This window comes from Hipposideros armiger, unplaced genomic scaffold, assembly GCF_001890085.2.
Source record: "Hipposideros armiger isolate ML-2016 unplaced genomic scaffold, ASM189008v1 scaffold_513, whole genome shotgun sequence".
Taxonomy (NCBI): domain Eukaryota; kingdom Metazoa; phylum Chordata; class Mammalia; order Chiroptera; family Hipposideridae; genus Hipposideros; species Hipposideros armiger.
In genome coordinates, this window is record NW_017731863.1 from 867,702 (window position 1) to 881,625 (window position 13,924).

Consider the following 13,924-nt stretch of genomic DNA (forward strand, 5'->3'; position numbering starts at 1 on the left):
ATAACTGGGGCTATGTTAAGTTTATGGCTGAAAAAACAACTTAAAGATTGGCGAGCCAGCTTCCAAAGCACACTGTACATTTCACTATCTTTAAAAATCTTTTTGTTGTCTGCAAAAAAATCCTTTATATTTCTAACAGGAATATTATATTTAAATTCAGCTGTTCAAATAAAAGAGGGGCTTTTCAAAAAAGTTAAAAAAAATGGACAGAAATATATATGAAGGTTCTTTCTGTTTAATCATACTATGGCTTAAATAAAGCCCAGTAGGCATAGCACAAGATGAAGACATTTAGTACCTCCTTGGGTCAGGATGAGTCAATGACATGGCCATATTTTCCATGTCAAATAAACCTCTAGACCGATGAACCTGGAAACCCATGCATATGAAGTGATGAGCACAGAAATGTCAAAGCACTGCCTAACAACTCATTAAAGAAGCAGTGATTGGCTAATGGGCAGAGAACAGGATCCTGTAGGAATAGGATACAAAGTAGACGGCTTTGAAGGAAGTGGTAACACTGGGGTATAGATCCTCCTGTATGGGAGGTGAGGGCATTTGGCAGAGTACGAGCTTAGCATTAAAGACAAGCCTTGCTCCATTTTTTTAGAAAGCGCCTATTCTCTGTCTCTACTTTCATTAGCTGAAACTAGTAAGACATGACTACTTGCTGACTTAAATTTTTACGTTAAAAGAAATTTGGTGTAATAGAGTCCTGTATGTTTATTATCAGGAAGCAAACTGAAACAAATCTGCCTCCTATTCAAATAAAAATGCAAGGGCGAATACAACTTAGACAAATATATCTCTTTACTTACCTTAAGGAGTAAGTGCCTGAGCTCATCTTCCTGAATAAAAGAAGGTCGATAATTATCTCCTGCATAAAAATTTGTCATACCTAAAAATAAGTAAAAAATATACTGAAAATATAGTAGGGATGAAAATGCAGTAGGTGCTCAATGAACATTAACTATGTTGCTGCTACTGGTGAGGATAGTGATAGTCATGGTATTTTCTCTGTTAGCACATCCTAAGACCTCTTCGGTAATCGTTCTCTTTCTTTGTCAACACTAAATTAAAATTTCCTGCTTTTAGATTGTAAATTCTTGAAACTGCTTATTCATTTATGTTCAAATGTGCAGAGAGTAAGAGCTCCCTACAAAAAAAATAACAAGGGCCAGGCGAGTGGCTCAGTTGGTTAAGAGCTCACTCGAGAGTGCGAACTCTGACAACAGGGTTGCCGGTTCGATGTCTGGCCCAAGCTGAGCTGCCACTGAGCTGCCAACAGGTGGCAAGATGGCTCAACTAAAAAAAACAAAAACAAACAAATAACAAAATGCAATATATTATCTACATTATAATAACATGCAACAATATTCAAGAATCTAGTAATTTTTATAATTTCTTAGCTTATTAATATTGATCCTATGAATTACCCTGAATGGAGGTGATTCTTCTATTTTAAACAAATCTCATGGATTCATAGGATTTTCCATTTGACTCTTTAAAGATCACACGAAGACTTCTGTTCTGATAACAGACAAAAATGTATAAGGTATAAAAATGAAATGATTCATTTTAAGCCCTTAGCAACAGAGCTTATCGTATTAAAATGAATGTCTCTACAGCTACTGAAAAGCTGGCAAAAATGATAAGGATTTATCAGGTCAAAACTAGGACGCCTTGAGGGCATCTACCCCCCTTGATTCAGGAGAGCCCTTCATAACCACACGGGGGTGCAGAGGACAGTTAAGCAGGCCAAGGTGTGCTGTTCCCACATACCTCTGGGCTAAGGTGATTCTGAGGTAAATCAATTTTCCCTCCTTTACGCTTCCCAACCTCCCTGATGGCAATCCCTTCCTCCCGAGAACTGCAAAGAAAGTTGCTTTCGCAAGAGAAAGGTAAACATTTTAACCAGAAATTGGCCCTTGAATGGATGTGCAGCCCAATTTCACCAATTACCTAAGATGGTGTGTGTGGGGGAAACAAAATGAGAAAATTAAAAACACCTCATGGTATAATTTGGTAAAGTATTCTCAGACTAGTGACACCCCTAAGAGCCTGGCATAGGCAAAAGAAAATCCTCTTTTGGAGCCTATCTTCTAGGTAGACCTCAAACGATTCCCCTAAATGATTTCTTCTTGTTGTCATTATTACTACTACACAGTATACGAGTATTATTATTACTACACAGATGCTTCTGCTTCTTCTTATTTATTGCTGCTACTACTACTATTACTATTACTACTACTAAACAGCAGCCTGGTAGGAGGGAGTTGAGAAAGGGTGGCCTGAAAGATGCAGACTCAGGGCCAAGCCAGCGGACAGCAATCCATCAATCTGAGCAAGGCAGTGACACTTTCAGGTCAGAAGTATGCTGGGGAAATCCTACTAGTGTCAGCCAGCCAGAATGGGCGAGCCCTGGCTAGGTGAGTAAGCGAGGTCTGCGCAGGAGAAAATGAGGGCAGTATGAGCAGGGGTGAAGCTAGGGTGAGGTAAGTTAAGCAAATGCGTGCTGTGATATGCTGTACACCTGCCAAAGCAGGGTAACAAATCTGACTCTCAGATTTCTGATGGCAAAAACCAACGAGGAAACATGATCCCTTATTTTTGTTCCAATGTTCATCGGGTTAAAAAAAAATGACCATATGACAATAACAATGATGATGATCATAATGATAATGATCAAAATGACAATAACAAGACTGCCTCCTGCTCCTCTTACCACCACTTCCACCATTCATAAACACTGTGCTCACCCTTTAAACGCATTATTCTTTACTCTTAACAACAACCCTATGAGACAAATTCATTATTCCTATTTTATGAATATGGAAGTTGAGGGTTAGAATGTTAAATAACTTGAGTAAGTCACATAGCTATTAAGTCAGGGAGCCAATGATTTGGACCCAGGAGGTTTGCCTCCAGGACCCACATGCACACACCACTGCGCCTACTGTCCCCAGGAGTAGGACCACACACACAGAATGCCCACAGCTTCTCCAAAAGCGCATGCCACAGAGCAGGGTTACTCTAGATGTGGTCAACAGACCAATGTCAACAGCCAACTGTGGTGAGGTGAGTACAGAAATTAAGAATAAGCATTTGACACGTTATTATAGAAATGTAAGGTTGTGGCATCCAAGCCCATGATCATGTTTCCAGTAAGCACTTGTGTTATATTTTACAACAGAAGGGGGTGAGGATCACCTGCCGTTCGCCCAGATAGTTTGAGATGCACTGCTGTAGAGTGTAGTAAAACAAATCATTTCACCATCTTCTGTCTGTAAAGTAATTATGTATAGACCAAAATAACACGATCCACATGCAACCTTCTGATGAATGATCCAGAGTCTCTAATGTCAAGCAAGTTGGGGGTACGCTCTGATCCGTGCACTGGAATGCAGGCCCAACCACTTTAAGTCATCTCACTTGTGGTAGCACCAACTAAAGGGTCTGGTTAGGATGTGTGATGAGTATTTGACCACCTCACTTTGGCTTAGAAGGGCCAATGGCGAAATCGATGCTCTGTTCCAGGAAATACCCCCTCTGGATTTAGACAGTGTCTCCTCCGTACGCTCCTCTCACTCATACTTCCGCTCTAACATTTCTCGCACTAGGTTTTACTGATCTCTTCATGGGTATGTCTCTTTTGTCCAGCCATGAATCCAAAAAGCACAGAGATCTTGCCTCATTCATTTCTATATCCCCAGCACTAAAAGGGAGTCTAGCTGAAGCTCAGTTGGTGTTTGTTGAAATAGTTGATTGATTGATGGCTTCTCCCTTAGGTCCTCCTCCCTCGGGACATTGCAAATATGAAAATTCTTGGGTAATTTTAGGTTTGTAATCAAATGACCTCAGTTGAGCCTGCAAAGGTTCCCTGCTGAAAGATTTAAGGGAAATATTGCATGCAACTTATGCAAGACCCAGATGTAGGTAAAAGAGAATCTTACTGATCTCATTTCACAACAGACTTATGAAAATAAGACTGCCAATCATGTTCCCAACAGGAAGCCTGCCAGGTGGTATCCGAACACTTGCATGGCTCTTCATGGCATTGAAGGGACCAAGGGCTGTGCTTTCCTTCCACCATCGCCTCCTCTCCAGATCTGCATATAGTCAGATGGAGTGTATATGCCATTTTTCTACCATATGCGGAGATCAAAGGAAGATGATTTAAGGTATCGATTTTTATAACTTGGACAAGTTACTATTAAATAGGCCTTTAATAGCTGTCCGTAGTTTTGCTTCCTAATTTGTATGTGCTCCCCTCTCCTCGACCTCTTTCAATCTGAACAGATTTCTCAGGATTTTTTGGTTTTGTTCATTAAGAAATAAGATCCTCTTTGTCTAGGCTCCAATTTGCACCTGGAGTCCAGATCAACACTCCTCTCTTCTAAACCACTGACTCAATTTGGCCTTGTCCTTGTATTCTGACCCTATAACTTCCTTTTCCCTGGAATACATTTTCCTTTTCCTGGCATGCAGTGGAGGACAAAGATCTAAATGAGACCCCTGGTTAATCTTTGCTTATTCATTTTTTACACTCTTTGAGTCAAATTTCATTCCAATCTTTTAGAACGTCACAAATCTGAACTTTCAGAGTCTGATCTGCAGCTCACTCCTCTGCCAGGTCGTCTGGTCTTCTCAATATAAATGTATGTCATTAACATTTGTGGATCTAAAACTCAGTTCTATTTCCATTGATATTGCCCCCCAAGTTGGAATGGGGTTACTCCCAAAGCAGATGTGATTCTGACTATACATATAATACATATACACATTGGTTTAAAGTTCAAGATTAAGTTGGAGAAGTGCTAAGGTCGGAAACGACCACACCGTGCATGCCCCAAGAAGCAATGGTTAAGGATCTCCTTCACCCCATGAGTCATACATTGAGAATACCTTAGAATAACAAGGTGTAATGCATTTTAAGGTACTACTTATAAATATGAAGGAAGCTTTAAGAGAAATTGGCTGAATTTAAGGAGATTTTCTTTTCTAAGAATGAAAATCTGGCAATAACTTAAAATTATAATAACTAACCCTACATCCCAGAACTTCTGGGATGGCATATATAAATATATAAATACTGAGAGGCACATATGGTTGGCATTATTATCTTCATATTACACATGGAAAAACATGTAGTCATGTAAAGGCTTTTCAAGTTCACACACAGTTAGCTTAAGATCAAGCTTTTAGTAAATCCAAGTTTTCCGCCATCCAAATTAGCATTCTCTCCACGTACAGAATATGGAGGAGCATCAAATTAACATCTCTAAAGCTGAAAGACACATTTGAATAGCATCTCAATAGCCAGTAACAACAAACCAATCAGAGACCTCAATGACAGTGAAGGCTTCACAAATCTACGCGTGGAGGCCATTTTCAAACTTACCTTTTAAAGATTTCAAGTGTTGAACAGCCATTCTTAAAACTGTAAGTTTGTCCAGTTTTCGGGCCACGGGCTTACACTGAGGGATCATGGCTGACAGCTCTTCAATCAGGGTATTCATTTTATCTCTCCTCCGTTTCTCAGTTTGACTATGAGCTTCTCTAAAAAGGAAAAAGAACCTCCTTTGTATTTCACATTCGGCAGACCCACAGCGACCCCACTCGCTGAAGCACGTGTGGAGTCCAGCAAGCATGGACTGTCCGCTCTTCTTCCCACCTTTGGCCCTGCAGGTGCTATTCAGGGAAGAGAAGGGCGCTGCTGGGAACAGAGGCGGCACTTACAAACTTCACAGTGCATTTAGTCCCCACCCACTACCCTTGCTCCTTCCTTCCCTACCTTATTTCCTGAAATTTTCAAGAACTAAGACATCAGTCTGAGAGCCATGGTGGGTGGTTTTTTTTACTTCCCTCCAGTCTTAAGAGAAAGAGATGGGTAGCCTTCTATTCAAAGCTAACTCCTCTCTGGTATTTGCTTAAACAGTTATTAGCATCTTGATTTCATTCTCTTTCACAGCTCCTTCTCATGGGTCTATAAATGTGCAAGTCTCTTTCCCTCTGGGGGGGGGGACCCTTTCCCTAATTCTAGGATTTTTTTTTCCTTGCTACTCTCTTCCCTTCTCAGCTAGCTTCGTGAGACAGGGCAGTCTCCACGCTATCTTTCATTTCCCAGGCACTTTCCATCTATTGGGCTCAACCTTCCACAATCCACACTCCACTAAAACTATTCTAGCAAGGGTCACCCTTATCTTATGCAGCCCCTTGCTGATCCCTGCCTTGAATTTGACACTGTTGCTGTTCCTCATTCCTTACTTGGCTTCTGTGACCTCTCCTGCTCCTCCATTCTCCCTGCTCAGCTCAGTCCCCTTCATCTCTTTCCTTGGCTTTTACTCTATCCTTAAATACCAGTGACCCTCAAGATTCCTTACTTGGCACCACTCTTTCCTCACCCTACAGCTTCACCCTAAGAGATCTCATTCTCTCATACGGCTTTACAACTACTCATAAACTACTTACTATTAAATCCCTATACTTTACCTAATTCCTAACTTTTAGAACTAGAACTATGTACCTAAGTGATTGCCGAATACCTAAAACTCAAGAAATCCCAAACTGAATGCTTCTCTGCCATGTACCCCATTTAAATGCTCCTTTCTCCACTAGCCCTGATTTACTCTTCCTTCTATAGAGTTTATCTTGGTTGGTGACACCATTAGACTCATTCTAGATCATTCCTCTTCTTCACCCAGAAGTGCCAAATAATCACAAACTCCTGTCGACTCCAGTTCTTAAACTATTTCTTAAATATGCTTTCTCTCCACCCACTCTGTCACTGCCTTAATTCAGGCCCTTATGAAAGACAGCTCATGGCACTACCCCCCAAAGCCTTTTAAACCGATGCTCCTTCTTCTAATGTTTTCCCCTTCTAGTCTATCCTACCCAATACTTCCAGAATTGTCATTCTAAGACAAATCAAATCATCTAATACCACTGCATAAAACTGCCCAAATGCATTCCCAATTCCTAAGAGGAATGGCCAAACTCCATAATGACTTCCAAAGTTCCTCCACGACCTGCTTCATCCCTTCGTCTCCAGTTTCACCTCTCCATGTCTTTTCCCTACAGCTCCAAAAGTTATACAGCGGCAATGCCAAATGACTTGCTAGTCCTCCAACGTGCCGCATTGTCTCACGTCTCCTCCATGTCTTGCTCTTTATTAGGCTTAGAAGGTCTTTCCCTTCTATGTTTGTGGAAAATCCTACTCCTTCTTCAAAACCTTGCTCAGTTATTCTGAGAAGCAGCTACCTCTGTACCCTTGATGCAACTAGATGCAACTACCCTATTTCACCTAATCTAAGCTACCACCAGTTGTAAGATACATTATTTAATGCATCACAAGGAGATGCCAAATAACAGGAAGATGCCATTGAGAAGACATTTTTCTCAGATGATAACACGTAGGGGAAAAAGGTGTATCTTAAATGTCAAGAATTAGGCTATTTTACTCTTCACACTTAACTGTAAACATTTGTCTGTTGTCTCCTACAACACTCAGATCATGGCAACTCATACTTTCTATTTATTGCAAAAAGAATTTAGGGGGAGCAATCTGATGGGAAAGAGAATAAGTAGGAGGTTGCCTTGATCTGTTTTTATAGCACCTTTAAATTATTAATAAATGAAAGAAAATGTAAATTCTCCAGATAGAAGTGGGGAAGGACCACTAATGGAGCTGATAGAGCTAATATTCCCCCTCCCCACTCCATTCACCCTTGGGCAATGCCACTCCTGGAACAAAACTGTACTTTTGAGTAAACTGGACAGAATTCAAATTACATGTGTATTTACATAAACTTTAGTTATCTACTCATACCTTGGTCTATTCATGACTAATTTTTAGATTAGAATTCTATGATTAAAAAAATGGTATAACTATCCTCTTGCTAGAATGATCACCTCTTCTTTCTACCAGTATTACCCATTAAAATAGACAGTAGACATGGACAGAAATGCCAGATTCCAGGAATGTACAGCAGAAGAAGGCGTGCTCTCTCTCAGAAGTAAGGTTTGGAGGGAGGTGAGAGCAAGGCCACTGCAGAGAACAATGCAGGATGATGGTGGGAGCCAGGAATCTCAGAGGAAGGAGAAATAGCCAGTTTTTGAACCAGTTTTTGTACTCGAAGGAGGTGCACCTGAAAAGATTTCTGGAGGATTTTCTTAAGAAAAGGCATATCTATCCAGAGGCTAGTTCTCTGCTTAATATACTTTATCAGGGCCCTAGCTCTTAATTCTATATATTGTTACTACCACTTTGAACCATGTCAGCGTTCTGTAGAGTCATGTCAATAAAACAGAATAAATGGAGAAAAAGCAAAGCTAAGATCTGGCCATGTTGTCAGATGTAGAAAAAATTTTGTTGATATTGAATCAACTGACAAAGAATTTATGATGACAGATTCCTAATAGTCAGATGTTTCTCATAAGTAATACTGATTTGTTTACAGCACCAATCAGCTTTTCTCTAGTGCTCGAAGAAAATAAGTTTTTAATAAACATCTATTCTAAAAAAAATGTAAAGACACAAAGGCCAACTATTATTCAAGCACATAGAAGAGAAAGGTAGCAGGTACTGATAATCACTACTTCTCACACCATCACATATGAGAAGAGAATAATATTAATAAATCTATTCTATCTTGACATCACCTTTTGCTTTGGCTAAAGGTGTGCGTGCGTGACCTTTTCCACCCACCAGGTACCATCTCAGTAGTTCAAAGTACCTGAAGGACTTCATTTTTACTTGTTGTTCACCATCTTCCATTCTACAAAAAAGCAGGATAAGATATCAAACTACAAGAAATAGCTTTTCTACAATTCTTGAGAGAGAAACAAATGTGAGATTAAATCCAATCAACCTAATTCTTATTAAGTCTTTAGTTACAAATGCTACCCTGAGCTCCTAATGACCTGAAATGATTTTTACTGTCTACATAAGCTATTCTCCTATTAAAGCTGACAGGCCCATCATCCCCATCAGGCTAATTCTGTTAACTGCCAATGATCAATAATTGATGCTCTATTTAAAAATTAGCCCAGGACAATATTGAGAAAGAATATCATTTTCACAGAAATATAAAGTAATTCTTTTAAAACAATTGATGGCTTAACCAAAATTCTTATAGTAGCTGTATTAAAACAGTCTGAAAATGCATTAAAAATCTCAGACTTTTATACAAAAAATAATTTATTTTGCCTAAAACTTCATCTGGATAAGATCTTATTGAAAACTGGAAACTCTGATCACTTGCCAATATTATTATCACATTAAATACATTCCCTAGCAGAATATACTAAATGTGTATGTTTGTATGTATCTATATTTATATATAAATATACATACATAAGTTTGTGCATGTATTCATTCAGAAATGTAGTCACCAGACCACTACTAAAGTGAAATATACAGAGGATGATAGAGTACTTTCCACATTAAAAAATTATGCAGGATAGGCCGGCCAAGTGGCGCACTGGTTAAGAGTTGGCTTGGGACACCAGCTCTGAGCAGCAGGGCCCCGGTTCAGATCCCACATGAGGGCCAGTGACACTGCGCCCTCTACAGCTAAGATGGTGAATAACAGCTCGACCTGGAGCTGGGCTGCCATGAGTTGCCCGCGACAGCGTAGGCTGCAGTGGGACTGGCTGGCAGCTGGCATGCACTTTCGTGAGCTGCCATGAGCCGCCATTCAAAGGCCAGAGACCAAGCTGTCTCACCAGGGAAGAGCGCAATGATAATACCAACATGGGCCAGTGAAGCGATAACCTCCACAACTACACTGAAGAACAAAAGGACAGCAACTTGTCTGTTCCCTTCCCCAACTCTGTTCCCCTCCCCCAATTCACCAATAAAATTTTTTTAAAAATTATGCAGGTTAAGTTTTTTAAAAATATGTATTTTAAAAAACATATTTTCAAATGTATAATTTTTTGAAGAGGCATTTGAAAAAGTCACAGGAAAACACCCATAATCTCACCTGGAAACAATAACAGTTAATAGTTTAGTGGGTGTCCCTCCAATCTCTTTCCTAAATACGTATTCAGATACATACAAAAAAACAGTTTTGACTATTTAAGTTAGCCATGGGGTGTGTGTATATGTGTAGTATATTTATGTAGAAGTTTCTTCTTTTTTTTTTAAAGATTTTATTGGGGAATTGGGGGAGGGGAACAGTGCTGGGGAATCGGGGGAAGGGGAACAGACAAGTTGCTGTTGTTTGTTGTTTTTCAGTCTAGTTGTAGAGGATATTGCTTCACTGGCCCATGTTGGTATTATCATTGCGCTCTTCCCGGGTGAGGCAGATCGGTTGCCGGCCTCTAGACGGCCGCTCACAGCGGCTCTTGGTAGCTCACGCTAGCTGCCAGCCACACACGGTAGCTTATGGCAGCCCACTGCTCCAGGGGCTGCAGCCTACGCTGTTGCCGGCAACGCCTGGCAGCCCAGCTCCAGGTCAAGCTGTTGTTCATCATCTTAGCTGTAGAGGGCAGTGTCACTGGCCCCCATGTGGGATCCGAACTGGGGCTCTGCTGCTCAGAGCTGGCGTCCCAAGCCAGCTCTTAACCAATGCGCCACTCAGCTGGCCCTATGTAGAAGTTTCTGTGTGTTTACATATAAATCTATAAAACAAAATTCAGATCTTATAAAAAACAAAGTTCAGATCTTAGTGTGTAATTTTTCATGTCTTATTCACTTAACACTATCACATGAATATTTTCCCATAACTTCAAATATTCTTGGAGAACATGATTTGAAATGATTACATAGTAGCCCATTGGCTAGCTAATTTAATCAATCATTTTCTATTGGATTATATATTCTATATTATATATGATACAGCTAATACTATTGTGGTGCATACATCTTTGATTCTCCTAAGATAAATTCCTAGAAGTACAATTTATGGATAACGATTTTATTTTTTTTATTTTTCTTAAGATTTTTTTTTTAAATTGGGGAATTGGGGGATGGGAACAGCGCTGGGGAATTGGGGGAAGGGGAACAGACAAGTTGCTGTCGTTTTTTTGTTGTTGTTCTTCAGTCTAGTTGTGGAGGACGTTGCTTCACTGGCCCAAGTTGGCACTATCATTGTGCTCTTCCCGGGCGAGGCAGATCAGTCGCCAGCTTCTGGACGGCTGCTCACTGCGGCTGCTGGCCGCTCATGCTGACTGCTGGCTACACACGGTAGCCCATGGCAACCACTGCAGCCTACGCTGTCGCTGGCGACTCATGGCAGCCCAGCTCCAAGTTGAGCTGTTGTTCAGCATCTTGGCTGTAAAGGGCAGTGTCACTGGCCCTCATATGTGGGATCTGAACCGGGGCCCTTTGGCATCCCAAGCCAGCTCTTAACCAATGCGCCACTTGGCTGGCCCTGGATAATGATTTTAAGGCTTCTGATTCATCTTGCCAAATTTCCTTCTTGAAAGACTCAACAATGACATCTTCCAGGCTTTGGAAGTTTGTCCTACCATTCAACTATTTTATTTATTTGAACTATTTTGAGTTTTTAATAATATTTTTCTGCTTAAAAAAGACAATATATGCTTTTTATTGAAAATTTAATAAACTTTATAAAGAGATGCTTATAAATATTCCAAATAAAAAGTTTAATCATGGGCTGCTTTTCCTTCTCGCAGCCTAAACAAAGAATAGTTTTTATATTTATGGTACTTAGTCAAAAATATTTTCACATGTTATTTGATTCTTAAAACATTTAAGAATCACATAGTTATAACTATCCCCATTTTACAGAAGAAGGAATTGAGGCCAGTAAGATTAATGGCTGCTCAAGGTCACATACCTAACAGGAAGCCAGGTGAAGCTTATTCTATTAATATACAGGATGGAACGCCTTGCTGTTTCTCTCATTATTGTCAGTCTGTTCTGTGGTCAATACACATATTGGGCTGTCGGAAAATTCATGACATATTTTGTTTATGTTTTTAAAGGTCATTTATTTATATGAAGAACAAAGATCAATCAATGATATATTGCCCGTTTTGTTCAATAACCTTTTGCCATCTTTCAGTGAGCTTCATAATTCCTTGTTCAAAGAAGGAACTGTCTTTATTTGTGAAAAACTGAACAAGGTGCTGATTTACAGCCTCATTTGAATTGAACATTATACCACCAAGGAGTTTTGAAGAGAGCGAGACAAGTGGAAATCTGACGGTGCAAGGTCAAGCGAGTATGGTGGGTTTAACAACACATCCCATCCAAGCTCCAGTAATTTTTGACAGGTGAACAAACTTGTTTGTGGTCTCGCATTGTCACGATGGAACACAACTCCTTTACAATTAACGAGCTCTGGATGTTTCTGGATGATGGATTCGTTCAAACTGTCCAATTGCCAACAGTACACATTCAAATTGTTTGGTTCCTTGGTAGGAGCTCGAAAAACACGACACCTTTAAAATCCCACCACACCTTCCTCTGATGAATGTCTGCTTTTGATGTCACTTGAGGCAAATCATCACGTCGGGACCAAGATTGTTTTTGCACCACATTGTTGTAAACAATCCACTTCTCATCACCAGTTATCAGCACTTCAAAAAAGGATGGTTTTCCTTACGTTTAATGAGCATATTGCAGATGTTTATACGTGCCGTCAAATGACCTTCTTTGGGTTTATGCAGAACCCAAATATCGAGCTTGCTTACGTATCCCTGCTTCTTCATGTGGTCATGAATGCTTGAATGATGGATGTTCAATGTTTCTGCAATTTCTCATGTTGTGTAATGTGGTTTTGACTCAATCAATGCCTTTATTTTGTCGTCATCAACCTCGGTGGGCCTCCCTGACAGAGGAGCATCGTTGAGATCAAAATCACCAGCATGGAATTTCGTGAACCATCGTTGGCACCGACGTTCTTGTAGCATTGTCACCGTAAACTTTATCCAACATTTCACAAGCTTGACGCGCGTTCTTCCCTTTATGAAAGTAAAACAGTAAAATATGGCAAAAATGCAAAGTTTGTTCTTCCATCTTCAACTTGTTGTAAAATCTCCAAAACTCAACCAAATTGCTCAATTTTTTTTAGAATGAAGCTAGAACAGTCAGCTGTCAAATGACAGAGAAATAACATAGATGCGAATGACTCTAGTACTTCCTAAAATGAACTAGTGCTGTCACAAACATGCATCATGACTTTTCCGACAACCCAATACAATTAAACAGCTTCTCTGAAGCAAAAGAGGGAGTCCTATGAAGTCAGTTTCTTTTCCTTTCTCTTTTCTCTTTTTTGCCTGATTTCCTATTTGGGAAATAAAATAGAAAATAATTCCTCAGGTAAATGATTTTCTTCCTAATGGTCTGGGATTATATATACATACATTACTTCAATTTCACAAGGGAAGCTTTGGCTGTTTTAAATCGTGCTCTTGCTTTGATTATAGGTGTTTTAGAAAATTAATTCACTGACTTAAATTGCTGTCATGGTAAAATCCAAACCCACTGTACTTATGAAGTACAAATTAAATACCTTTATTTAATGGTCCCTGGTAAATCCAAATAAAGGCATGGTCATGTTAGTCAAACAATTCATTTCTTTGTTTGCAACAGGAATCTAGATAATTAGTAAATTTGCTATTTTTATTTTTCTCTATGCTGGCATTCAGTCTATAGTCAGAATAAGTTTACATATGGGTTTTAGTAAACTTTCTAATATTAATATGTTCAAATCACTTAAAAGCAATTTTTTATCATCTTATACTATAATAGCATAATTTTTTTTGAAAACACAGTGCAAGCTTTCCCTGAAAACTATTTTCACTTAACTTCAAATGAAATGTAGGATTTCGGGCCGGCCGAGTGGCACGTTGGTTAAGAGCTGACTTGGGATGTCAGAAGGCCCAGGTTTGGATCCCACATATGAGGGCCAGTGACACTGCCCTCCACAGCTAAGATGATGAACAACAG

At 39.8% G+C, this 13,924-nt stretch overlaps 1 protein-coding gene across 2 annotated transcripts in view; it reads right to left on the reverse strand.

The window, feature by feature from the left end:
- BMAL2 (basic helix-loop-helix ARNT like 2) overlaps positions 1–13,924 on the reverse strand; it is a 77,657-nt gene that overhangs the window by 36,818 nt on the left and 26,915 nt on the right. Inside the window, exons 3-5 of one of the 2 annotated variants that reach the window (XM_019668058.1) lie at positions 8,736–8,777; positions 5,402–5,559; positions 819–898 (exon numbers count right to left, since the gene is read on the reverse strand). In XM_019668058.1, the coding sequence (XP_019523603.1) occupies positions 819–898; positions 5,402–5,559; positions 8,736–8,777 (280 nt within the window). The remainder of the gene's footprint in view (positions 1–818; positions 899–5,401; positions 5,560–8,735; positions 8,778–13,924) is intronic. The other variant, XM_019668059.1, reaches the window with a different exon arrangement.